This window comes from Leuciscus leuciscus (assembly GCF_965113295.1).
Source record: "Leuciscus leuciscus genome assembly, chromosome: 24".
Lineage (NCBI taxonomy): Eukaryota > Metazoa > Chordata > Actinopteri > Cypriniformes > Leuciscidae > Leuciscus > Leuciscus leuciscus.
The window spans coordinates 26865244-26891826 of record NC_138723.1 but is presented as its reverse complement, the minus strand read 5'-3'; the positions used below and the strand labels follow the sequence as shown (position 1 = coordinate 26891826).

The 26583-nt window shown below is 37.3% G+C and overlaps 1 protein-coding gene across 5 annotated transcripts in view; it reads right to left on the bottom strand.

Moving 5' to 3' along the window:
• Positions 1-641: 641 nt before the first annotated feature.
• The window catches only part of xrcc4 (X-ray repair complementing defective repair in Chinese hamster cells 4), a 40815-nt gene continuing 14873 nt past the window's right edge, over positions 642-26583 (bottom strand). For all 5 annotated transcript variants that reach the window (XM_082157030.1, XM_082157029.1, XM_082157032.1 and 2 more), the window contains 5 exons: positions 17232-17398; positions 15253-15402; positions 13882-14027; positions 9707-9848; positions 642-1237 (listed from right to left, as the gene is read on the bottom strand). In XM_082157030.1, coding sequence (XP_082013156.1) covers positions 1123-1237; positions 9707-9848; positions 13882-14027; positions 15253-15402; positions 17232-17398 — 720 coding nt within the window. In that variant the 3' untranslated portion in view covers positions 642-1122. The remainder of the gene's footprint in view (positions 1238-9706; positions 9849-13881; positions 14028-15252; positions 15403-17231; positions 17399-26583) is intronic.

Here is a 26583-nt window from a genome sequence, read left to right as displayed (position 1 = left end):
CAGAAGCTGCGCAATGTTGTGGCTTCATTGATTCTTATTGTGAGTGACGACATGCTGAAGATTGGAAGATGGCAGGAGGGACCGACGTGAATGTGGTTTCTACATACATATCTATGTTTGAGTAGTTTCAGCATGTTGCTATGCAGTTGCTAAGGTGTTCTCATCGATTGGAGGTTGCTGAAGTTGTCTAAAGAGTTCACTCACACCAGTCTATAATATTCTGATGTCTATGGTTTGGGATCTTTCTTCAATGCAACTTTTTGTTTTGGGTTTTCTCCCACTTTATCTCTCACAAGGTGAAAATCATCACCTTGTTTAGAAAAGTAACAGCATACATCTCTTCAACAAGCTGCATGCATCATTCGTCCCAGCTGGAAAAAAACAGACATAAACCAGTCAAAGCTGGTTTGCTGGTCTTAGCTGGTTTAAAGATGCTCTATCCAGCCGATCCAATTAAAAGAGTGCCCAAAACCTCTTTAAAACCAGCTAACAGTCCTGCCTGAAGACCAAAAGATCAGCTTAGGCTGGTTTAAGATGTCTTTTTTTTAAAGCAGAGATGTCCATAACACCAATAGTGCAGCATAACTAATGCAACAATGCATGCAAGTTTCATAAACGCATTACGAAAGGAAGATCACTACTTAGGGAATGAGAAAAACAAATCTTTATTCACATTTATTATATTTATCACACCTTACAGTTAAAAATGGACAAATTTCTTATTATTAAAAAGAAGTGTTCTTTTTATAAACTTTCATCGTTTAATATTGTAGCACAGAAGCTTGTTTCCGCCTCATATCCAGTTTAAACTCTAATTCTAATTCAAAAAAAAAAAAAAAAAAAAAAATTGTGGCTTTTATCTCACAATTTGAACTTTTTTCTCTCGATTGCAGGTTTATATCTCATGATTCAGACTCCCCTCAGAACTGATATAAACTCACAAAAAAAAAAAAATAAAAAAAAAAAATATATTATTCCATGGAGGAAACAAGCTTCTATAATGTAGAGCCAATTCACTGTAAAAAAAAAAAATTAAATTCATAATTTTATTGCTCATATAGTTTAAAAACAGTACAAAAGTCATGCTTTTCATGAATGGTGCTCATTAGACCCCAAAGAGGGTCATATATCATCGAACAGGTCGTCTGGATCAAGGTTCGCAGCAGAGGCTGCTGGTTTCAGTTGGACTTTTGAGGTTTTGCTCGTTTCGGCTTTGCCATCTTCCGTCGGCTTCCCTCTAAAATTACAAAGTGAAAGAACAAGCGTCAGCAGAAGGTGGAGGTTAAATGCATAGCAGAAGCTGATATAAGTCATGACACTGGAGTAAAGTCTTACTGTTGCCTGATTACAGTGACCCAGTGCCACAGGCTCCTTAAAACAGGGTCAAGTCTAAACGCTGTACAGTTCACCCTGCTTCATCCTGTATAATCAGGCACATACCATGTGTTTTTAGTGTCACCGGATGCTAATAAGAGTTTGAAAGTCACTGATCATGAACCCCGTCACTCAAAGTGGATCTGACACTGATGTACAAGGTGACATTTATGTCTCAAAGTCACCGCAGAACTAACTTACGTTAATGGTAACTTGCTTTCATTACTACATTGTGACAAAATTAGTATGTAAAAATGCTTCTTCAGCATTAAAACAAGAAATAAAGGTTAAGCCGCAGAAACTCCCACAGGATTCCGTCTTTAAGGACGACGGAGAGCTTTTCAAAGCGCTAGAAGAAATCAGGTCAGAGGGAGGGAAAATAAATGAGATTTATAGTCCCGTAAGCCTGTTAATTTCAGGATGTGCCGGGGATCATGTAGCCTTTTAAGCAAAGCTTGTCCTGTGGTGTACCAGAAAACACATGGACAACATGGCTGGAATTAAACATACACACACATGAGAGAAAGTTAGTCGGATTACATCACATCTAGCAAAAAAGTTACACGGACACGATGAATGTAAACTATAAAGGTTCTTCAATGGTTCAGCAAAGAACCATTTTTACAGTTTATTGGAGATTCCTTGGTTCCTTGGAGAATCGTTTGTTTCTTCAAGTTGCATTATAGGTTCTTCAGATCAATCCAATAAATATTTGTATACATACACACAGTATATTTTCAATCATGACAATCTCAGAATAGCCCTAGTTATTGTATATGGCAATGTTGATGTATTTGGTCTAGACGGACTAGATCTGCGACGCTGCTGCAGAGCAAGTATGGACTTAATATTGCTAATAGATTCACAGACACACTGCTGTGAGATTGTAAGATATGCTGCTACTGCATAACTAGACATATAAATCCCGTAGCAGATCTAGACAGGTGGAGCTGGGGAGGTGGAGGGTCACAGAGGAACTATATATGTATATGTGTATGTGTATGTATATGTATATGTATATGTATATGTGTATGTGTATGTGTATGTGTATGTATATGTATATGTATATGTGTATGTGTATGTGTCTGTGTGTGTGTGTGTGTGTGTGTGTGTGTGTGTGTGTGTGTGTGTGTGTGTGTGTGTGTGTGTGTGTGTGTATGTATAAGTGTATATATATGACCTGGCGATCCTATCGCATTAGTATAATGCATTAAATATACAATGCACCAGGAATCATATTCTGAATGAATTCTGTTTTGTCTCATGCATATAATATTTGTGAGCTTTAATAAGCCTCAACGTGGGGGAAATGGAGTTCATTAAAAGTTAACAGCTTCCACGTAAAGCATTCACACACTCTTAAAGAGCCTGTCCCTGGAATCTAACTCTTCCTTATTAGAAACAGGTTTGCATCCAGCAGTGTCTCCTCGTAACGCAGCTACAGGATTCAGGTGAATAAGACGCCATTTTAACGGATCATGCTGAGGAGCTTCCAGAAAACTTTTAGTATCCTGCTGAAATAGTAAGAGCTGCTCCATAAAATACCACCATAATAACAATCAGGAAAAATAAAAATGAAATATTCAACTGCAATGAGGCTCATTTGCTCAACGAGCAATTTTTAAATGTTCAAGGGAAAAAAAATGAACATAAAACATTGAAAGAATATAAAATATAAAAAGAATGTTGTCGGCTAAAATTGATGACAATGTAAAAGTTCACCACAATGTTACTGCCACATACAGAGGGGTCAAAAATCTGCAACCACATGGAAAATATGCTTTTCTTCATATAAATGTAAAACAGACCTAAAACAATGAATATTAAATGAAGAAATATATCAGATTCTGATCTATTTCTAGGTTGCATGCAAATCATAAATGCAACAAAGAAGCATTTTCACCAGTGGAATCAGGCTTTAGGACCCCAATGTACAAGCATCCGGGCCTTATATTATAAAACAGATTGTGTTTCCAGGTTCATGATCCCTGTAGAATCATATTTGAGGTCTCATCTTGCCACAAGTGCAGTTCAGGACTCAAATACCTGCTTCTGAGACATGCAATTAAAGAGCTGTCTAGCAAAGAGGAAGCGAGTGTTAGGTGAGGTCCACAGGGATTGACGCAACAAACGCAGTGGAAGTCTTTAAAACGCTTTACAAACAGATGCCACATTCTTTTGCTTCAAATAAATTCATTTATTAGTCAAATTTTCTATGAAATAGCATGCTTTATTGATGAATAATCTTGCAGGCCATTTGGTTGATGTGAAAGATAAAAAAACCATGATTTAGTTAAAGTCACCATGATTTTAAAATAGACAACTCTTATTTTTTATGGAATATTACAGTATTTATTATAAATGACTTATGTGTTCGCATATATATATTTTTTAAATTCATGTGCTCTCATAATCTTTCATCAAAATAGCTTCCCGTTCCTCTTGCAGAGACATCTCATCTCTTCTCACTCTCTCTCTGATGATGCGTTTATTGGCGTGAGGGCGGGGCAACCTGTCACTCACATGAGATCCACCAATAGCAAACCACATCCATCCAATCAATTCCCAATGGGCAAAATCAAGTCCCGCCCTACATTTTTTTCACGTTCAAGAAGCCGTTTCACTCAATATGGGGAAGAAAAGACTATCGAAACTTCTGTTTAATGCAGACTTTAAAGTAAAAAACGGCTCCTGCTTGCAAATATATGGTGATTTGTCCTCAAAAATACAATGAAACAAATGAGAAAAGTCTGTGATTGTCCTTTTCTTGACCAAAGAGCTTTTTATATGGAGCGTTGGTAGTGGTACCAAACAAACACTGAGAGGCTCAAGGATTTTGATCTTTTCTAACATGTAAACACTAAAATGGTTAGTTGATTAGTTCATTCTCATTTGACTCTCGAAAACCACATTTTATTGAACTTAGTAAATCAAGCATCAGAAACGCATCTTTAAAAAGCAAACCCCAAACGTTCATCTGCGAAACGATGCTTAGTCAGCGCAATCTCGGACAATCTGAGTGTAAACAGCGCATTTGCATTTCTGCACATGTAAATATGGTGGTTTGATCAAGGGGTTCCCCTTTGCGGATCGCATCTGGAAGTCATTTTGACGCAACTAAACTCTCCTGTAAGGGCAGCTTTGATGATGAACAGAAAGAGTTGCTTTCCTACTGCCTTCTGGGAGGAAATCCGTAGGTACGGGCATGGAGAGCACACACGTAGATCACGTATATTTGCTGTCGTGATTCACTGGGAACAAGCTGGGAATTGTCTGCGGGTTGGGGAAAAAGGTCTTATGTTTTTTTTAAAGTTATTATTACGAGAAGCACTGGATCTGGTTAAGAGAATGTAAAGGAGCCCAGAAAGGGGGAGAGATGTTACGGTATGATTTCTAATAAAGACCACAGCCATATGAGACATAAGAGTAAATAATGTAAATGTATATCCACATATCATGAAGTAAACCAATGGATGATTTAATTAGAATAATGAAAAACAGGTTGTGTTAACACGTTGAACTCAAGTAAAATAAAGAACCAGCAATGAAAAGTCTTACAGGTTGTCTGAAACACCACCAATGGTCTTTTGTAGAAGTTGTTACATCAAGTGTAAATAATTCTTAACAGAGGCAACACAAGGGTGAATCTCTCAGAAACTGACTTGGGCAAGTACCAGGGCAATAATTATATATATATATATATTTGCATATGACAATTAAATGCATTTGATGCATATGACAACTAAACACATTAGTACACACACACACACATATATGTATATATATATATGCGTGTGTGTGTGTGTGTGTGTGTGTGTGTGTGTGTGTGTATGTATGTGTTTACTTTTAATTATGAAGTAAAACATGACCTGCACATTTGTTTGGAAGTCTGCAGCAAACACACACGCTGAGCGCTGGATTAATGCAGTGTAACTGGGCTGATTGTTGTCTGTTGTCATGCTCAGCCAGATTCATCTCTAGGCAGGTGCTGGGAGACTGTAGAACGGCACTGTTTCAGCCAGAGCCCAAAATCAATCCACGCCTGCCTTCTCTCGCTCTCTCCTCTTCCTCTTCTTCATCTCATATAAAATGACTATTGAAGTTCTGATGCACCTCTGAATCCTCTAACACAGTTTCGACTTCCTTCTCTTCGACCTGGGAAGGAGACACTCTACAGTTAACTTTACTGTCTCAATGAATTATGTCTTTTTTGCTTGTCTGGGCAATCTTTAATCAAAACATTCGAACTTTCTCCTCAGAAATCACTTCAAATGCCTGTCACTTTTCAATCTCCTGCCTCAATGCTGCAAAGCAACACTTGCTTTTCACAATCCAATCAATTTTACGATAGATAACATTAAGTCACATTAAGTCCCGCCCTGCATTACAAAACAGATTTTCACTGCATGTACATTTAAATATAAAGCACCCCAATTTAATGAAGCTGCCCTGATCTGAACATGTGGTTCTGTAGCTGAATAAAACAAATCATGTCTGCTGGGTGATTCTTTTCAGCCTTTGGAGGAGAAATGCTTTTAAACATGGTCTTTATTAGAGCAGATGCCATGGCACAGAGTCTCGCCATCTGTGGACAGCACCGATTGTGCGGTTTGTTTGTGGGGGAAAAAAAACGTGGGACTGATTCTTGTCTCTATCCAATGGCTTGTCTCTTGCCTGCTGGGAAGCGGCTACTGGCGAATATCTTGATGCCCATACAGGGCTTTTAAACCTACAATAACAGGCCATTTGCTTTTTGATTCCTCTAGAGATGTTGGCAGAGCGATAAAAGACACTGGCATGGAACAGTCTTCACTCATTGGTGAACTTACTTTGATATCTGCTTCATTTACTCTAACGTTAAAAACTTTGAGGTCAATAACATTTATTTTTTGTAAAGAAATTAATACTATAAATAATCTATTAAGCAAGGAGACATTAAATTGATAAAGTCTGACAGTAAGTAATTTATAAAGTAATAAAAGATTTCTTTTGAAGTTTATATTCATCAAAGAATCCTGGAAATAACTGTATCATGGTTTCCACAAAAATATTAATCAGCACAACCATTGACCATTATAATAAATGTTTCTTGAGCACTAAATCATCATATTAGAATGATTTCTGAAGGATCATGTGACACTGAAGACTGGAGTAATGATGCTGAAAATTCAGCTTTGATCACAGGAATAAATTGCATTTTAAAATATATTACAACAAAAAAAATATTTTAAATTGTAATAGTAGTTTTCAGTATTACAGTTAGAGACAGTCTCTACAACAGTACTGCATTTCTGATCAAATAAATGCAACATTTGCAAAAAGAGAAATTCATAATTTTTTTCTGTGAACACAAAATTTGACTTGCTGTTATTCATACAATAAAAGTAGATAGATCAGGGCCTGTCAAGCTCCAAAAAGAACAAAAATATAATAAAATATTCCATGTAGTCTCATAAAGTAGTCTTTTGTGTTGCATTTAAAATCTTCTGAAGCAATATGAAAAACACATTTGCGTTAAAAAAACAGCACATTATATATATTCAATAAATGTAATTATTTGACATTTTTGGTGCTTGACAGGCTCAGTCCCCATTATCTTCATTGTATGGAAAACAACATGAATATTCATCAAAACATCTGCTTTTGTGTGGAGAGAGAAAGTCATACAGGTTTGGAACAAGATGAGTAAATGATGACAGAATATTTGGGTGATGTATCCCTTTAAAGCTGCCTGCCACATAAAACGCACATTCATTTATGATGCACCACCACTAATTTGTGTCACGTTCTAGAAAAGAATTCCAGCACTCAAATTGTGCGTAATTAGCCGAGGCATTCAAAGCCACACGTCTGTTTAAAAACCTCATTCCAGGAACAGAATGAGAGACTCCAGCTGGATTTCTCCACTCGTGTGATATTCTCTAAAGATGTTAGAGCCAGATCTCCATGCCATGGAAGTCTATTAATGTTTGGAAAGTCTTACACTTACACACAGTGGCAGAACCCGTTTCGTAACAGCGGACTGCAGAATGAGAAAGTCAGTCCAATACAAACTCTCAGTGTCCCTCAACACCTGACACGTGAGCACACGCACAAAACATCTGGTGATGAGGCATCATTCTGTCATGGACCACCACGACCTCGGTCCATCAGGGCCTGCGAACGTCACCGCTTTAAGTGTTTGCTGACAGGGGGAGCAGTCGGCGACACTGGGAGACTAGAAACACTTTTAAACAGAATCAGTTTAAACATTTACTCTGCTTGCAGAGACACACAAACACTCTTGTTTTTACAGAGTTTTAAAAGACCCTCATTAAACATTAATTTCTCCATATCCCAGAATAACGTCAATCCAATATGAAGCCAAAGCGTCTTTCGTATATGTCTGCCAACTCGAGAAACTTTCATATATGTCTGCCAACTCAAAAAAACAAAAAACATGGGCTCTGTTCCAAATGCTAGTTAGCTGGCCGTCTACCGACTGTCGACTTTAGCAGCTCCCTTTTAAGGTGGCATCCAAACTAAACTGATTGGAAATGTGTAACGACTCAGTTAACAAATCAATCACGCCACACACACACGCTCCTCACGTAAAGTGCATAAGACATTAATCTAGTGTTCGAAGTCGACCACATTAGTCTAGATGTTGGCATGTTGCTAAGCTAACAACCTGGACATGGACATTTGAAATACTATAGAAAGATGGATGGATGGATATATAGACCGAAATATTGGATGGATGGACCGAAATATTGGATGGATGGATGGATGGATGGATGGATGGATGGATGGATGGATGGATGGATGGATGGATGGATGGATGGATGGATGGATGGATGGATGGATGGATGGATGGATGGATGGATGGATGGATGGATGGATGGATGGATGGATGGATGGATGGATGGATGGATGGATGGATGGATGGATGGATGGATGGATGGATGGATGGATTTTTGAAATACAGTACGATGGATGGATGGATAGGATATTGATAGATAGATAGATAGATAGATAGATAGATAGATAGATAGATAGATACTGTAGATAGATTTTTTTAAATACTATATAAAGAGATGATGGATGGATGGACATTTGAAATACTGTAGAAAGATGGATGGATGGACAGACAGAGAACGATAGATATATAGACAGACATATTTTAGAAATATGATGGATGGATGGATGGATGGATTTTAGAAATATGATGGATTTTTGAAATACGATGGATGGATGGATGGATGGATGGATGGATAGGATATGGATGGATGGATGGATGGACATTTGAAATACTATAGAAAGATGGATGGATGGACAGACAGACAGAGAACGATAGATATATAGACAGACAGATTTTAGAAATATGATGGATGGATGGATGGATTTTAGAAATATGATGGATTTTTGAAATACGATGGATGGATGGATGGGATATGGATGGATGGACATTTGAAATACTATAGAAAGATGGATGGATGGACAGACAGAGAACGATAGATATATAGACAGAGATTTTTGAAATATGATGGATGGATGGATGGATGGATAGGATATGGATGGATGGATGGATGGATGGATGGATAGATTTTTTAAATACTATATAAAGAGATGATGGATGAATGGATGGATGGACATTTGAAACACTACAGAAAGATGGATGGACGGACAGACAGACAGATTTTTGAAATATTATAGAAAGATGGATGGCTAGCTAGACAGATAGAATCACCTAGGAATAATACTAGAATAATAACTCAAAAATAATAATTAATGCCAAATAATCTCCAAAACAGTGTGACTATTTTAGGATAAACTCAACACGTTTTCTCAGGATCGGCGTCCCTCATGTGCCATCAAGTCTGAAGAAGTTGCTCAATGCAAATCTAAACCATTCATGGGATTTTTATTGTACAATTATGGAGGCCACTGAGGTACTGGCAAAGAAGGAGATGAAATTATACACATTTTCCTATTAATAAGTGAAAAGGGCTGGAGAGAGAAGCACCCAGGGGGGCCTGCACTGGAAAAATACAAGGTGCTGGCAAAAGACCAATGTTTTCCACCCGTACGACGGAAGAGAGTTCTGGGAAACCCGCTTCTGTCTGCTCGACTGGCTGCAGGCGCGGAGAGAAAGCAACATCCAAGGTTAAATGAAGTGGACACCAGAGAGTAAGACAACCGGAATTATCACTGACGTTTTTATGGCCGCAGTCGCAGGGGTTTATGGGTATCATACGCAACATTAGATAACAGGCCTCCAGGAGTCTGTGTGCGTTACGAGCCGATCGACCACAGTAAAACGAGTAATTAAATGGAGGATGTGTGATGCTACCTGGATCTCCGTCGCTGGTCCAGCGCTGCCCGTTTGCCGTGAGTCTCCGGCTGCTGAAGATGACGGTGGCGACGCTTCCGGCAGGGGGCCACATCTGTGATGTCGTTCAGGCTGTCGTCCATCGGGCTGCTTTCCGGCATCTCTGTTAGAGAAAACATGGGAAAGTTCAAGTGTTAAAGTTCATTCACTGTTCATTTTTACCATTTCTTTCAGTTGTAGTCTTTGTGTTTTGATGAAAATGTACTTCACATTTGGACAATATTTCATTATGCCATTCTCCTTTAGAAATGGTATAGATTACTAATTGTAAATGCTATGATTAAGTATTTCAGCAGAAAAAATATATAAAGAAAAATATTTCAATATATATATATAAAATGTAAAATTTTAACATTATAATGTGCAGAAAAAACAATGTGTATCGAACAGACCAAATAATAAACAAGTTTGGGAATAGAACTATAAACATTTTAATCTACATTGACTCAAAGCCACATCTTATCAATCTCAAACATACTATATTATTAAAAAACCTTAGAGTTGAGCCTTGATATATTGAAGGCCACAGGTAAATATGACATTTATTATCATGGGTGTATGTGAAGATTGTTTTAAGTTCACTTAAATTAAAAGTTGCTATATTTTTTTAAATATCATAAATGTTAAAATTAATAGCTCTCAATTATACTGAAATGATGGCTAAAATTGAGGGGAAAAAACAATTTCATAGAGGCATCAGTATTGGTATCGGTAATGCCTTCATTCATAAAAAGATGCCATAAAACAAATATTTAAAATATACTTTCAAAATTAATTTGGAGTTTAAATGTGAAATTATTACAATATAAAAATATATTGAAAACTTCAATGTTAGGAGCAATTAATTAGAGAAAAATGTGTGATTAATTATTAATTTTTTTTAATCGATTGACAGCACTAATATTCTTCTTCTTATTATATATTTAAATAAATTATTTGTATATTTCTATTCTTCTTCTATTCTAATTGTTAGTGCACTGTTAATGTCTTAAATTGTTTGATTTATTAAAAGCATGTAATAAAAAATGTGTTTGTCTTAATTATAATTGATTAAAAACAAACAAACAAACAATTAAAACAATTATTAACAAAATGATTTGCCAAACATTTCATTTCATTTTTCAAACACATTTCATTTAAAGCTGAAATATTCAGCAAATATTCGATTATTACCATTTCTAAATCTGAGAATTACATAGCCATCTGCAGCCAATTCAATCATTTCAATTATTTAAAAAAAGGACAAGATGAGTTATTATTTGTGAAAGTTTGCATGTATAATAGCTCTGAACAGGATTAATAGATGTTCTCACAGCCAGTATTCAGGCAGCCGGCCAAGACGTGACTCCGCTAACACAATCAACATCATAAACGCATTAAAAGCATGCTGCATTTCAACATTAAAGCACTGTACATGCAGCTTGACTGCAATAAACACAGCAGGAGAACATCTGTCTCATGTGATATGACAGTGTAGCACAGTGGGAGATTGTTCAAGACGGCAAAGAATCAAATAACACCTATTCTAGAAGCCATTCTCATGTGCCATTGACTTTTTGCATTGCCAGACATGTTTCCATGCTTGTTTCTGGAAATTGTTTACATCTACATGAGTTTAATTTACACTGGTGGACAGATATTACTATGAAACTGGGAGGGTTTGACTTACGTTATTTGGTGCAACAAACATCCCAACCACATTAAAGACTCTTTCAATTATGCTTCATGTACTGCACCCTTATGGTAAACTTTATAGTGGAGAAAAAAAAACTAAAGCTACAACTCCTACTCTTTAAGTACAAAAACATTACCAAGCACACACTCTGAAACATAAACCATTGCATCATGCTTGATGAGAAAGGGAAAGGACAATAACTGAAGCCCGTCTGAGGTACCAAGCCAAAGAAACTCACACCTAGCAACCATACATTACAATTCAGCTTGTTTACAGCGTCACATGACCATAAAGAAGGGGGTTTCTAGCTTTTCACTTTTACTCCACAGAGCTTACACAGGGGAGAAAACAGAGAAATTGAGCAACTCGCAGACTAAATCATGTGCGACTCCACCTCATTTCCCTTCCAGTGCCTCAAAACTCTGACTCAACGGCCTGAAGCCCCCAAATACGGTCTTTGAGTAGCCCGATGTCGAAATCCACCAAAACCTCACGGTGTTGCCAAGGAACAACTATTCTAGGAGATGATGTCATAGCTTGGTAAGCATTGACTGACAAATGCAAAGGAGGGCTAAGGGAACCAACAACCTGTATGCCGTCTTAGTTCTGGCTCAAAGGTTTAATATGCTGCTTCAGCCTACCTTTACTTTACACTGTAATATTTCTTTACTGGTACAAATACTACAATATAAGAAGTGTTATGTTACCGACTGTGGCTGTGTCCGAAATCACCCCCTCTAACCTCATCGACTATTCCCTACATTAGTCCACTTGAAGGAGTGAATGAAAACGAGTGAGTGAGTCATTTGAAACTTAGCAAATCGGCAGCTCCAGTAGTGAGATGAAAAGAAACTATGTATAAACCTAGATTAAACAATTTAATAATTAAAAAGGAATTTATACCTGTATGATATTAAACTGTACCCACATTGGACCAGCCGTCTTCTGGTCAGACGGGGGAATTCATTCGGCACGCGACTCTCACAGTGCATTTCGGGTATTCTCTAGCCATTGAGCATACATCGGTTGTACACTCGTTATTGTGGTGCATTATGGGATTGAATGAGTGCACTCGATGACGTCCACTATGGTTTCGGACACCACTACAAATGGCTGTTCCCTCAAATAGCCCTTTTTAAGGGTAAAGGGGATGATTTCGGACACAGTCTGTATATGTAATACCGCTATTTTTAACAAAAAGGGGTTAATTAACCATGCAGTGACGCCTTTAATGGATAATCCAGTGAATTAAATTCTTTACAAATGAAAAATACATCATTTTATTTGATTATTTTCTCTACCTTATGGATGCAACCCAAAAATAAGATTATTTATAAATGAACAAGACTGATATCAGTTTAAGAACAGCTGCTTCACATCGTATTACACACACAGAAAAGACCTACAAGAGTAATAATAACATCTTAAAAAGCCAATATACAAATCGTAAATTGTACAATGTTTGATATACACAACCCTGTAATCGCACACAAGTTGAATTCCACATTAATGCACCAATTTGAGATGCTAGTTCTGTCTCGATGACATTGCTGAATTCTTTCATGTTTTTTTTCTGTCGATTTCTACCATTGCATGGTATTGTCATTCTGTCCAGCTCTACGTCAAGATGTTGATGCTGAGCTTTCATCTGCTTGCCAGAGTCACTATAGATCAAATCAGCATCATATTGTCATTCATCAACCTGAACTTTCTTGGACGAAATTCCACTAAATTCTCTACACTTTGCTAAACTATATTAAAATATGAGTTTCAGTTGATGTTCTGGGCACACATTCAGTTTGTAGGCTCATCTAGTTTGACTTCAAACTTTGTTAACTTTGCAAACATGCCCAATGAACACAATGTTGCAGAGCCTTGAGATCAAATCAACTCAGAATGAGTCAACTAAGCTGAAGAATGAGAATTTCCACAAATCCACACAAACTAATCACAGACTTCGTTAAAAGCAGACGGAGAAAATCTCAGCAGTAATTTGCATTTAAACAAACAACGTTTGAGGCACGTGCATCTGAAATTGTGGCTCTCTGAAAACTTTAAAGGAGTAGTTCACTGAAGAACATCAACATGAAAATGACAACCTAACCTACAGTATATGCTTTTGTTTTGTTTGTTTGTTTTAGTGAAAGAACAGAATTTTTTTTTTTATTATTCCTTTAAGCCGATTTTGCGCCCCAATTCTCCCCTTTGGGCAATCCTAGGTAAAGTCCACAAAAATTTCAGTCCGAACAATTTTATCGCCATTTCTTCTCGAAATTTCCCGTGTTCACAGTAGGGACTTTGGTTGTTTGTGAATGTGTGTGTGTCTTGGTCACATCGCAGCACTCCACACACTGGAGGAACAAAACCATTAAATCTATGATTTTTTTTTTTATCGTCATGTTTGTGGTCTCTCACATTTAAAAAATCTTTTAGTGTGTGTGTCAGCCTTTAGAAGAATCACCTTGTGTAAGAGGCTTTGGGTCAGGGCGTGTGGGTTCAGCCTCCTGTTCGTCTTCTGTACTCCCTCCGTAATCGCTCTCTTCTCCAGGACTCTTATCTGCCCCGGTCTCGATCGCCTCGTGGTCTTCACTCTCTGCCTTCTTCTTTCTAAGAGTAAACAGTAGGTACAACATGTTAACAAGACATGTGCATTGAAAGAACTAATGAAATTTTGTTCTGTTCAGCACTCGGAGGGAAGTTTCCGTGATTTGTTTTAGTATTCACAACCATTCAAAAGTTTGGGGTCAGTAAGGTATGCTTTAATGTTGCTCTTTTGAAGTTTCTATTCATCCTGAAAAATCACGGTTTGCACAAAGATATTATGCAGCACAACTGTTTTCAACATTGATATTAAAAAGTAATGTTTCTTGAGCAAGAAAAATCAGCATATTAGAATGATTTCTGAAGGATCATGTGACTCTGAAGACTGGAGTAATGATGCTGAAAATTGAGCTTTGATCAAAGGAATAAATTACATTCTAAAATATATTAAAATACAAAACAGCCATTTTAAATAATAATATTTCTCAACATGGCTCTTTCAAAAACATTAAAATAAGTTATCGATCCAAAACTTTTGAACGGCAGTGCACAAATAGGCAGAACAATTTGTTTGAAATCAATCGTTATTTTTGCATTTCTTTCAAATGGCGCAGAAAGTAAGGCCTGTTTACAACAAGGATGATAACTATAAAGATAACGATAAAGATACTAGCCGAGTTCACACCACAACTGTGACTAGAACGGCACTGAGAAACGATATCGTTGAAATCACTTTCAGAACGATTTTATCCAGCTGATGAACGATAAAAACATTGCCAGCCAATCAGAATCCATCCTACTTTAAAGAGCTCAAGCATTTAAAGCGACAGACAAGCACGAGCTTAGAATAAACAGAACGATATCGTCCGCTGGTGTGGACACTAATATAGTCTTTATAGTTATAATTCTTGGTGTAAACGGGCCTTCAGACTCTTTTCCTTTAATTATTATTTAAGCGTCTTAATCAAGAGCACAATGCTGATGAACTGAACCTTCTTGGGTTTGTACCTAAATGTTTTATGGTTTCTATCGCGCTACAGTTGTCAATAAGGAAAGAGCTTGTTGCCGTCATTTTAAGTTTTGTTTTACACCAAAACATTCTAATTATAAGCGCAGCTAGGAAAATGTGCTCAACACAAAACTGGAAGTGATATTCATCAATGTAATATCATCATGGGATTACCTAAGGAAATGGGCATTTCATAATAAGGGAAGGAAAAAGTTGAACTGAAAAAATGCTTGCGATCAAACTCTGCTTCATGTGAGGTTGTATCATAATGAAAGTTGGCACCTCAGTCGATTCTCTTCTATAGATTCTTCCAGCTCTCTGACTCTCTCCTGCAGGGCTCTGAGTTTGTCTTTCTTCTCGTTTAGGACCAGCACAAAGCGACTGTACAGGTCTCTCTCCAACGTCTCCTTTCCCTGGACGTATCTTTCCATCCTGTGGAGAGGGTAAAGACCAACACACCCAAACAGTCTCGCTGGTCACACAGACATCCGATCGCGTGGAAATGTTTAGTTATGAGAGTGTTTTTATTACTCACGATTTTTTTGTGTGTGGTATAAACACTCTATTACTTAATATGGAAAACTTTAAGAGCGTCTTTGAACTCAGACACCTGTGGCAATTGTTTGCTAAGTACACACACACGCCAATAAAGTGCCGTCAGTGTTGGGAAGCAATACTAATTCCCTATAATTCTGGTTTTGGGAGATTTTAGAAAGTGCAGAACAGTCTAGTCAGTGATGTCACTGCTGTTGTTTCTCAGAGAGGAAAGACTGAAGCACATGGGGAACAAGAAAAGAAAGTAAAGACAAGCTTCTCATCAGGTTGGCCCAGGATTCCCTTGTGCGGCAAAATCCACTCATCCTGAATGCGTCATGTGCCCTAAATCAGCCAAATAGACTGTGTTCACATATCTATAGTTCCCTCTTTTAACACGAGTATCACAGCAAACACAAACTAAAACCATCTTGTGTATTTGGACTTCCTTAGTAACGTTTAAAAAACGCAAACAAGATGGTCTTTCATTCTGAATCATGGGAGATCATGAGAAGGGGAAAGGGTAACACATGAGGAAGATGTAATCATGAACAGGTGAAGGGCTTGTGTAATCACACTATTGTGTTTGAAAATAGTTTTGGACATAAACAAAAAAAAAAGGTTGTGGATGTTTCCAGAAACAAAGAAACAAATCGAGAGCATATTCCTCATGTTTTGTAGTCCACTTACAAGATATCGAGGTTTCAAGCAACAAAACATCATTATTTAGTTTTAAATAACAGTCTAAAAATCATTAGAATATATATATATATATATATATATATATATATTAATCGTGATTAACTACAGAAAAAAAATTGATGATGTAATATGTGGCGCGTCGCAGACCAGCACAAGACGAACAATTGTGGTTAAAAAGTATATACATTTTTATTTATTTTTAGAAAATGACCGATCATTTCGCTAGATTAGACCCCATTGCTCAGCTGGGATCGTGCAGAGCCCTTTGAAGCACTTCAGAGCCCTTTGAAATGGCATTGATTTGAACTTCAACATTCTGGTTGCCATTAAACTCCATTATTTAGAGAAAAATCCTGGAATGTTTTCCTCAAAAAACTTCATTTCTTTTCCACTGAAGAAAGAAAGACATGGACATCTTGGATGGCATTGGGGTGAGTAAATTATCAGGAAATTTTCATTTTGAGGTGAACTAATCCTTTAATGACAAACAGCAGTGGGTTTAATAGGCTACTGTCACTTTAAGACCTGCCGCACATGATCCCATTTTCATTTAAGACTTAATTTAACTCATTCAAGACTGTGCTTGCGTGGATAAACAAAACGGGCATTTTGGCATAATTTTGTTTGTTTTTGTCCGTGCAAGCGCTGTCTGAAGTGGTTTTCTGTGCGCACGACTCGTGTGTGCGTCACACAGACAGGAGATTCACAGACGCAAACCAGCACAGCTCTTTTGTGTCTCGTCGCACTTGTTTAAAAGCATTTGCATGAATAAGAGCGTGATCATAATGTAACGCTAGCCAAAGCATGACGGGGAAAAAATAATGCGGTGTAAACTGCATTAAATATTTTTAACATGTTAAACTTAAAAAATGCATTGCATGTGTTAATGCGTTAATTTTGACACAAATATGTATGTATAGTGAACAGCTCCATTGTACATATAAGTTTCTTTATTCCAAACATCTGTTTTTCCAGTATTGTGAGAGTTAAATGAGTTTGGGAGTATTGATATGGTGTGGACTTACTCTTTGGTGATGTTTTCCTGTTCTCTCCTCAACTTCTGGTTCTCCTCAAGCAGGTGCTGGTTTTTGGCCCGTAGACGTGCGCTCTGCTCCAGGCCGTGACTAATGAGCTCCCTTATGACTTCAGTGGACTCAGGCACCGCCTGCAGCTCCACCACGCCGAGCCTGAACTGAGAAATAAAGAGAGAGTGAGATTAATAATAGAAGTCCTGAGGAGACACCTGCTCATCAGCTATTAGCATTAGCATCCTGGCTGTAGACACAAGGAAGATTGACTAAGAGAACTGTGCCCACAGACAGACAGATTTATTTGTTGAGTTCGGAGTTGTGATGTACCGCATCACTCCAGACACCTGCTGAAAGTGTACTCGACCTCACCATGCGTTTCTCACTATTTACACTTCCATTACTTTCTATGGCATTCAGATAATCCTTACTTTTGACTGATTCATTGGAAAAAGAACAACTAAGAACAAATTCACTCAGAAATCAGAACTACAGTAATATCAAGCACATTGAATATTTTAGAAATAATAAAACAGAAATTCCCATGACTTTATAAGGACAGTTTTTTCACTTTTGGTACATTTCCTAAAAAAATTTACACAAATATACAAACCTCTATTAAATAAACAAACCTCTATTAATTCCTTTCAGAAAGCAGACAATCGTGCAACATTATATCTAATATTTTTTGTATTGAAAATATGTTTATATATTTATATAATATATTCATACTATAAATTAATAACAAGTAAATAATAAATAAATAAATAAATAAATAAATAAATAGAAGAAAAAAATGATTTGAATAAGTAAATAAATTAAATACATAATTACATAAATAATGAAATAATTATAATAAATATATACAATTATTAATGAATAAATGAATACATAATTAAAGTTAAAAAGATAAATAAATAAATAAATATGTATATACATGAATTAGCAACAAGTAAATTAATAATTAGAAAATAAAAAATAAATATATAAAATAAATTTAAATAATAAAATACATTTAGAATAAATAATATAATTAATTCAATGAAAAAGTAAAATAAAAAAATATACATTTTTAAAAAGGATTAAGTCACAAAAAAATATAAAAAGTATATAAAATATTAATATTAATATAATTATATAATAATTACTCATAATAATACATAGAATGCGTACATATTCACAGCAAAAAAAAAATACTTGCAGACAAACTACTGCAAGTAAATATGTATGGCACAGTGCTATTTCAGCACAGATAAAACCTTAAAGTCAAATGTGGGTGGATAGTGAATATAATGCTTTTGAATTGAAAAACTCTGCCCAACTCTGTCAACCACCTGGACAAACACAGACACTTCCAGCCAGGACTCTCTCTCCGATAAGACAAGCCAACCGCTGTGGCGAGAGCCAATGAGCGACGGCGAGTCTCTGATCCTCAAATAGATGAACTGACAGCATACATGAGGGACGGGCGCTCGGCCTCTAGTGTGTGCCAGTCTGTGAATGATAAGGGTGACTGCTTCAAGACAAGAGCGCTGAAGATAACAGACCTCACAGAGACCTGAGAACACAATGAAGTTTCTGCCGTAAACCTACTGAGACTGTCTCTTAAAGGAACACTCCACTGTTTTTTGAAATAGGGCTTATTCACCTTCTTTCCTACATTTAGATAGGTGGGCAAATGCATTTTTGTCTCAGTGCATGCATTGTTTTAGTTTGACAGGGTCGGCGCTAGCTTAGCTTAGCATAATGAATGGAATCCTTTGTTGCCAGCTAGCATGTCCTGAGTAAAAGTGATATAAAAAATTTAAAAACCCCACCTAATTACTTCTTGTGGCCTGCGTATTCACAACAAGTACAAATAGCGAAGCAGATTAACACTAGACGATTTCCTATGCAGATATTGACTTGGGACTATATTAGGGGGAAGCACAGGCGAAGCACTGCTACTTGGGCGCAGAGATATCACGCCCAAGTAGCAGTGCTTCGCCTGTGCTTCCCCCTAATATAGTCCTTAATATATAAGTCAATATCTGCCTAGGAAATCGCCTAGTGTTAATCTGCATCGCTATTTGTACTTGTTGTGAATACGCAGGCCACAAGAAGTAATTAGGTAGGGTTTTTTAATTTTTTATATCACTTTTACTCAGGACATGCTAGCTGGCAACAAAGGATTCCATTCATTATGCTAAGCTAAGCTAGCGCCGACCCTGTCAAACTAAAACAATGCATGCACTGAGACAAAAATGCATTTGCCCACCTATCTAAATGTAGGAAAGAAAGTGAATAAGCCCTATTTCAAAAAACGGTGGAGTGTTCCTTTAATCAAACGCTTTCGTACTATAAATGACTCTAAGCAAAAGACAGTGGGAACAATCAAGCAAATCTTTATGACCTTGTTGTGCACGACTCTAGTACTGCATGTAGTCATTAAGAACACACTTTATCTAAATTGACTTATAAAGCACTTGCAGGAACAATCATCTTGGAGAAATGGGAAGTTAAGAGTCTTGACTAAAAGGCACAATAGGTCATTGAGTGTTTCCTTGAGAACATTTCAGGTACCATTTCACACCCCAAAATTAACATTCGTCATTCCATCATTTACTCATTCAAAACCTGTAATACTTTCTTTCTTCCACTGAACATTAAAGGAGAAGTTTAGAAGGATTTCCTGGAAGCTCACATACAAATGAAAGCAGATGAGGATGGATGTTGTCAAGCTCAAAAAAAGGGGAAAAAGCAGCACAAAGTATTGTAAAAGTAGTCAATTCTACTCGTGCACTCCTGAGGTCAAAGAAATGCTACGTGTGAGGAACAGATTAAAAGTTACACTTATCAAATCTCCTTAATTTATTTTTTTTACTACCAAATTGCTTCAGAAGACTTTTAGATTCCAACACACAAGTCACTTGGACTCCTTTTATGGTGTTTTTGTGCATTTTTCCACAGAAGGAAGTGAAATGGATTTGGAAAGATATGCATGACGAAATAAATGCCGAAACGTTTTTAACTTCGGAAGAGCTATTCCTCACCATACCACTCAGATTTTTCATTCTACACAGAACGCAAGAGCAAACACCAGCTCTGACGCAACTGTCACATTTACCAAGCAGTAAACCAGAGATCCAACAAGGAACCTTTTCCAGCCAGAATCTGACGTACCAGCGAGCAACTCTCACACCGAGGCCTTTAAATGATGAGCTAAGAACTTCCACGTCTCAGAGGGCTTGTTTGGACAGTTCTGTGTACCGAACCTGGAGAGATCTGATCTCACATTGAGAAGCCAAACTCTGGAGACACAGATATAAGTTGAATTGCTATTAAAACTCTTATGACTAAGAAGTGGCGTTATATATATACACATATATATATATAAATAAAAGCAATTTGTCTAGTTGAATGATATTTTATTTATATCACACAATACATGAGAAGGCAGCCAAACTTTAGAGCTGAAGTCAAGAGTAATACTTTTTGTATTAATATTATTAATACAAATAGATAGATATTAATATTATCTATTAATACTCTACTAGATTAGGTTTTCATGCTTGAATGTTCAAAAAACACATTCTTTTTCACATATTTGACATTAGCCATCAAATTGCGCAAATTGAAAATGCGAATTGAAAATACGCTCAATGGAAACACGGCAATTTCGCAATACCTCCCATTTATCGCAAAAAAGCTTTTACGCTCGCATGAGGTGTTTTTTCAGGCAATTCGAAAAAGAAATATTGCAAAACTGCAATGGAAACAGTTTTTGCGCATTTACAGGTCACCTGACGTAGATGACGCGGTGTGTTTGGACAGAATACGAGACGGAGTTCTTTATTAAATTCATATAAGACAAAAGAATTACAGGAATAATGGATTCTAAACCTCAAATAAATGCCACAATCAAGACCTCGCAGCAGATATGAGGGAGAAACACCCAGAAACACCTCAAATGTGCCGCTCACAAGTATAATAAGGGTCGTTCCTTACCATTAATGCTTGGAAAACACACATACATCTCCTTCGATTAATAATAATGGCTAGTGCAGTGGCTGGGATATAGTACATAAACCTACCAACGTCTGTTGCCATGGTTTTTGGAATGATTTTACTTATTGCAAGAGGAAAAAATTACGTTTTAGTCGCATAACATCGCTTAATGGAAACGCCGTCAATTCAGAATAGTTTTTTGTCGACATTTAGACAAAAGTTTTGCGCAAATCTGTAATGGAAACGCGCCTATTGTTGCAGCTCCTCCCTTTCCAGTCTGTCAGTAACGCTCTGTTTAGTTCCTGTTTCTATGAAGCCCCTCCTTCTGAAAAGAGCAGTGTACTCTGATTGGTTGGCTTTTTTTTGGCGCATACCTTGGGCGGGAATTATTTTAATGTGTAATATTGTGACGCGTTCGTTCCTGGAGAAAACTCAAGACTACAATCAAGGTGTTTCAGGGAATTAAAAAAGGCTTGAAAAGAAGCAAAGTAGAACACACCCTCTTCAAATGAGGAATACTGGTGGGTTTGATGACGGACGTGAGGTAAACATGACCGTAATCCAGCGGAGTTAAGGAAACGAAATGTTCCCCCAAAAGAGTGACTAAGAGTGACCTCTCAACAGAGCCAGCTTTGTTTCTGAACATGGCTGGATGGTCTGGAAAGTATTAGACGGTTTCATCTCTGCAATCAGTCAAGTGGCCGGCAGAACCCAGAGCAGATGCCATCATATCCCCGCGAGGACGCTGGGAACCGATCTCCGTTTGTCCCTGTGGGAACACTCGTTTTCTAGGTGCCACAAACGCACTACCACACACAGAGCGCTGCGGACCTCCCAAAGTTTCACATACAAAAGTCACATGAAAGTGTTGAAAATGTGCATCACTCAACTTCCAGTGAAACTATGAGCAAAGACGGCTTTGCAGGGCACTTTTGGGTCAGCAGTAGATAAAATAGAGATTTCATATTTCATTTTTGAATGCCATATATTAAATTGCTACATTTTTATATCAGGGGTGTTTCCTCAGAGGAGCCGAGGGTGGCAGTGCCTCCTCAAAGAACTGGATGAAAAAATAAATAAAAAAAAGCTCAAATGTTACAAAATATGACATTAAAAAGTGTACGAATCACTCATTTTTCTAAAGTAACACTGTCCAACAGCGACACCTGCAGGTAAAGTTAGGGTCGGATCACACACTTTTTTTGTTCCACTACACAAACAGCAAAAACGCGTGACGCAGGTCAGTGGAACAAAAAAAGCGCAAGGTCTAGAAACATGTTTTAAAAAAAAGTTGAACTCCTTTTAATTTGAGCGTCGCATTTTAAGAATGCAGTGTCATGCGCTAAGGCTGCAAAAGATGCGAGCGCAACTGTTAAAGACGTCCGTCTAGTGTGTGTTTATATTGAAAAACAAAGGACAAGTAGGGCGGAATGGAAAAACACGCTCAGTGTGAATGGCTAAAGCGTGCGGTGGGTTTAGTGGGGGGTAATTGAGAATGAATGGGGGAAAGTCCTAGCCTGACGTCGTCATACTCAGATTCTAGTCAGAATGTGACTTCCTGACCTAAAAATGTTGTGGGCGGGGCTAAGTTCGGCTGGCATCCAGGCTAGGAAAGTCCCTCCCATTGCGCTGTTATTGGATACGATTGGTTATGATTGGATACGATTGGTTTGTGTGATAAATCCCGCCTCTTGTTTTCGTGCGTGATCGAGAATGAACAAAATGGGAAAGCTAATTAAAAAGTAAGTAAACAACTCAGCTACTTAGATATCACCGCTTTATGTCTTGCCAAAAACAAACTTGAAATGGCCTGAAAACATGATAACTGTGGGGGTTTTCAGTGATCAATCAGCTCGGTGAAGTTAAAGCTACATCTCCGTGTCTGTGAGTGTTTACCGAGATTGATGACTGATGATACGAAAATAAATTGACTATTAAAAAGGACAGCTGAACATCAGTTCATTGTAAAAAAAAAAAAAATTCGATTCGCCCAAGTGAAATTCTGTAAATTATCAAACAAAATTTACAGAATTTCACTCGGGCCAATTGAAAAATTTAGATGTGACCAGTCACTAAAAAAATTTGAGTTGGGGAGGTTAGAATTTTTTTACAGTGTTCACAAATAAAATATATTGTTTAAATTGTTACTGTCTTTAGTTATTATTTTGGAAAAAATATCAAAGTATGTATAGTGAAATTAAATTGTTTTAAATACCGGTACATACTAATGATCATACTATATAATACATACTCTATTATCAAGAAATGGACTAATAAACATAACACGTGTATACACTTTTTTTTTTTTTTTAACCAATTCTCAAAGGTGTCACTCTGAAGAGAACCGTTTATTTGATGACGGCTCAGTTTAAACACATCCACATGTGTTGGATAAGAGTTTGTGTAGCCCAGCTCAGGGATGCAGAGCATCAGTGTCAAGCTAGTTTACAGCTGTGATCTTCCACGCGCTGCCAGGAGCGCTTCCACATGTGCCACAAAAAGACTCGCTTCAGCGTCAACACATGAGAAGTGCTAAACAATTAACAGCGAAGGAAACAAGAGCAAAAAAAAAAGCAGTCCCCCTTAACGTGGGTCTGATAACAATTACAGCATTTACAAAGATGTGGAGGCATTGAGACCCAACCCATGGAAACATTTAAAATCCCTCATGTTTGCTGTTTACTTGCTGGATTATTTGAGTAAACCGGATCATATCATTTTTAATTTGGCACTAGTATCTGTCTGAGAAACCATGAGAATACTTCAGTACAGATGTAAGCATTTAAGCACATGGTTGTTCCAATTTAAACCAATCAGATCCTTATTTCCTCACCAACCTCACCTCATGCCACCTCGGAGCGGCCGTGTGCCCTATCACGGCACAATAAGAGCTACAGGACCAACTCCGTTAGGAAAATGTGCTCCTGGCAGCGGCCATGGGAACTGATGTTCTTTCATCAAAGCGTTTACATCACTGCACATCTGTTTTTAACCGAAAAAGGCAATGTTTTGTAATAAATTTCTATAACACTAATAAACCGAATTTTTTGATAAATTATAAAAAAGCAATATACAAATATATTATATAAGCTAATTACGTTGTGTATTAGTAATTATACAGGTATGTTGTTGTTATACATCTCATTAGAATGATTTCTGAAAGATCATGTGACACTGAAGACTGGAGGAATGATGCTGAAAATTCAGCTTTGCATCACAAGAATAAATTACTCTTTAAAATGAATAGAAATAGTTAACAGTTATTTTACATTGTAATAATATTTCATAATATAACTGTTTTTACTGTATTTTTTTATCAAATAAATGCAGCCTTGGTGAGCATAAGAAAATTATTTAAAAAATATATTTTATTATCATGATTATTTCATCTTGATTACTCCAAACAGTGTGTATGTGTATGTTTTGTAGTAACTTTATTTAACACTAATAAACATTATTTGTATAAATTATTATAAAATGTATATATATATATAAAAAATTAACACACACACGTTTATACAAAAAAAAAAAAAAAAAAAAAAAACTTTTTAATCATCTGTATAGTTATACACTCACCTAAAGGATTATTAGGAACACCATACTAATACTGTGTTTGACCCCCTTTCGCCTTCAGAACTGCCTTAATTCTACGTGGCATTGATTCAACAAGGTGCTGAAAGCATTCTTTAGAAATGTTGGCCCATATTGATAGGATAGCATCTTGCAGTTGATGGAGATTTGTGGGATGCACATCCAGGGCACCAAGCTCCCGTTCCACCACATCCCAAAGATGCTCTATTGGGTTGAGATCTGGTGACTGTGGGGGCCATTTTAGTACAGTGAACTCATTGTCATGTTCAAGAAACCAATTTGAAATGATTCGAGCTTTGTGACATGGTGCATTATCCTGCTGGAAGTAGACATCAGAGGATGGGTACATGGTGGTCATAAAGGGATGGACATGGTCAGAAACAATGCTCAGGTAGGCCGTGGCATTTAAACGATGCCCAATTGGCACTAAGGGGCCTAAAGTGTGCCAAGAAAACATCCCCCACACCATTACACCACCACCACCAGCCTGCACAGTGGTAACAAGGCATGATGGATCCATGTTCTCATTCTGTTTACGCCAAATTCTGACTCTACCATCTGAATGTCTCAACAGAAATCGAGACTCATCAGACCAGGCAACATTTTTCCAGTCTTCAACTGTCCAATTTTGGTGAGCTCGTGCAAATTGTAGTCTCTTTTTCCTATTTGTAGTGGAGATGAGTGGTACCCGGTGGGGTCTTCTGCTGTTGTAGCCCATCCGCCTCAAGGTTGTGCGTGTTGTGGCTTCACAAATGCTTTGCTGCATACCTCGGTTGTAACAAGTGTTTTTTTCAGTCAAAGTTGCTCTTCTATCAGCTTGAATCAGTCGGCCCATTCTCCTCTGACCTCTAGCATCAACAAGGCATTTTCGCCCACAGGACTGCCGCATACTGGATGTTTTTCCCTTTTCACACCATTCTTTGTAAACCCTAGAAATGGTTGTGGGTGAAAATCCCAGTAACTGAGCAGATTGTGAAATACTCAGACCGGTCCGTCTGGCACCAACAACTCCAGCCATGTTCAAAATTGCTTAAATCACCTTTCTTTCCCATTCTGACATTCAGTTTGGAGTTCAGGAGATTGTCTTGACCAGGACCACACCCCTAAATGCATTGAAGCAACTGCCATGTGATTGGTTGATTAGATAATTGCATTAATGAGAAATTGAACAGGTGTTCCTAATAATCCTTTAGGTGAGTGTATATGTCTTATAGTAATGAGCTTGTGATTTTGACTTCAATGATTTTTGTACCATATTTGCAGCTTATTTTTCATAAATGGTCAGAGTGTAGATTTGGTTGTTATTGTTAAAGTCTAATATATTTTATATTGTGTATAGTATATTGAACTATTTAAAAAGAGCGATAAAAACTATTTACCATGATATGGCCCTTTAATGATTTATTATAGACATTTACCATATTTCTTTTCCCAAATTTGGCCAACCATAAGTGAAATGTGTAATATCCTTTTGACATTGTAGGAATACCACTATGTCATCACGACGTGCGACCTCGGCTGTTCAAGAAAATGCCTGTTTGTATTTGGGCCCACAGGTAAGGAACATCTGTGAAGGAGTAATACATGCTTCAGGAAACAGAAGTCAGGGTGTCCGTAAGTCTTTAGAGGGTTACTGTAATGAAAGTGCCGTCTTCAAACGCTTGTGTCAGAGCTGTCCTGGCAGGCCAAACACCTGCTTTTCCAAACCCCAAACCTGAACATTTGCACGGGACTCTGGGTTTTCTGTCAGCTGTTGCACTGAAGAACACTT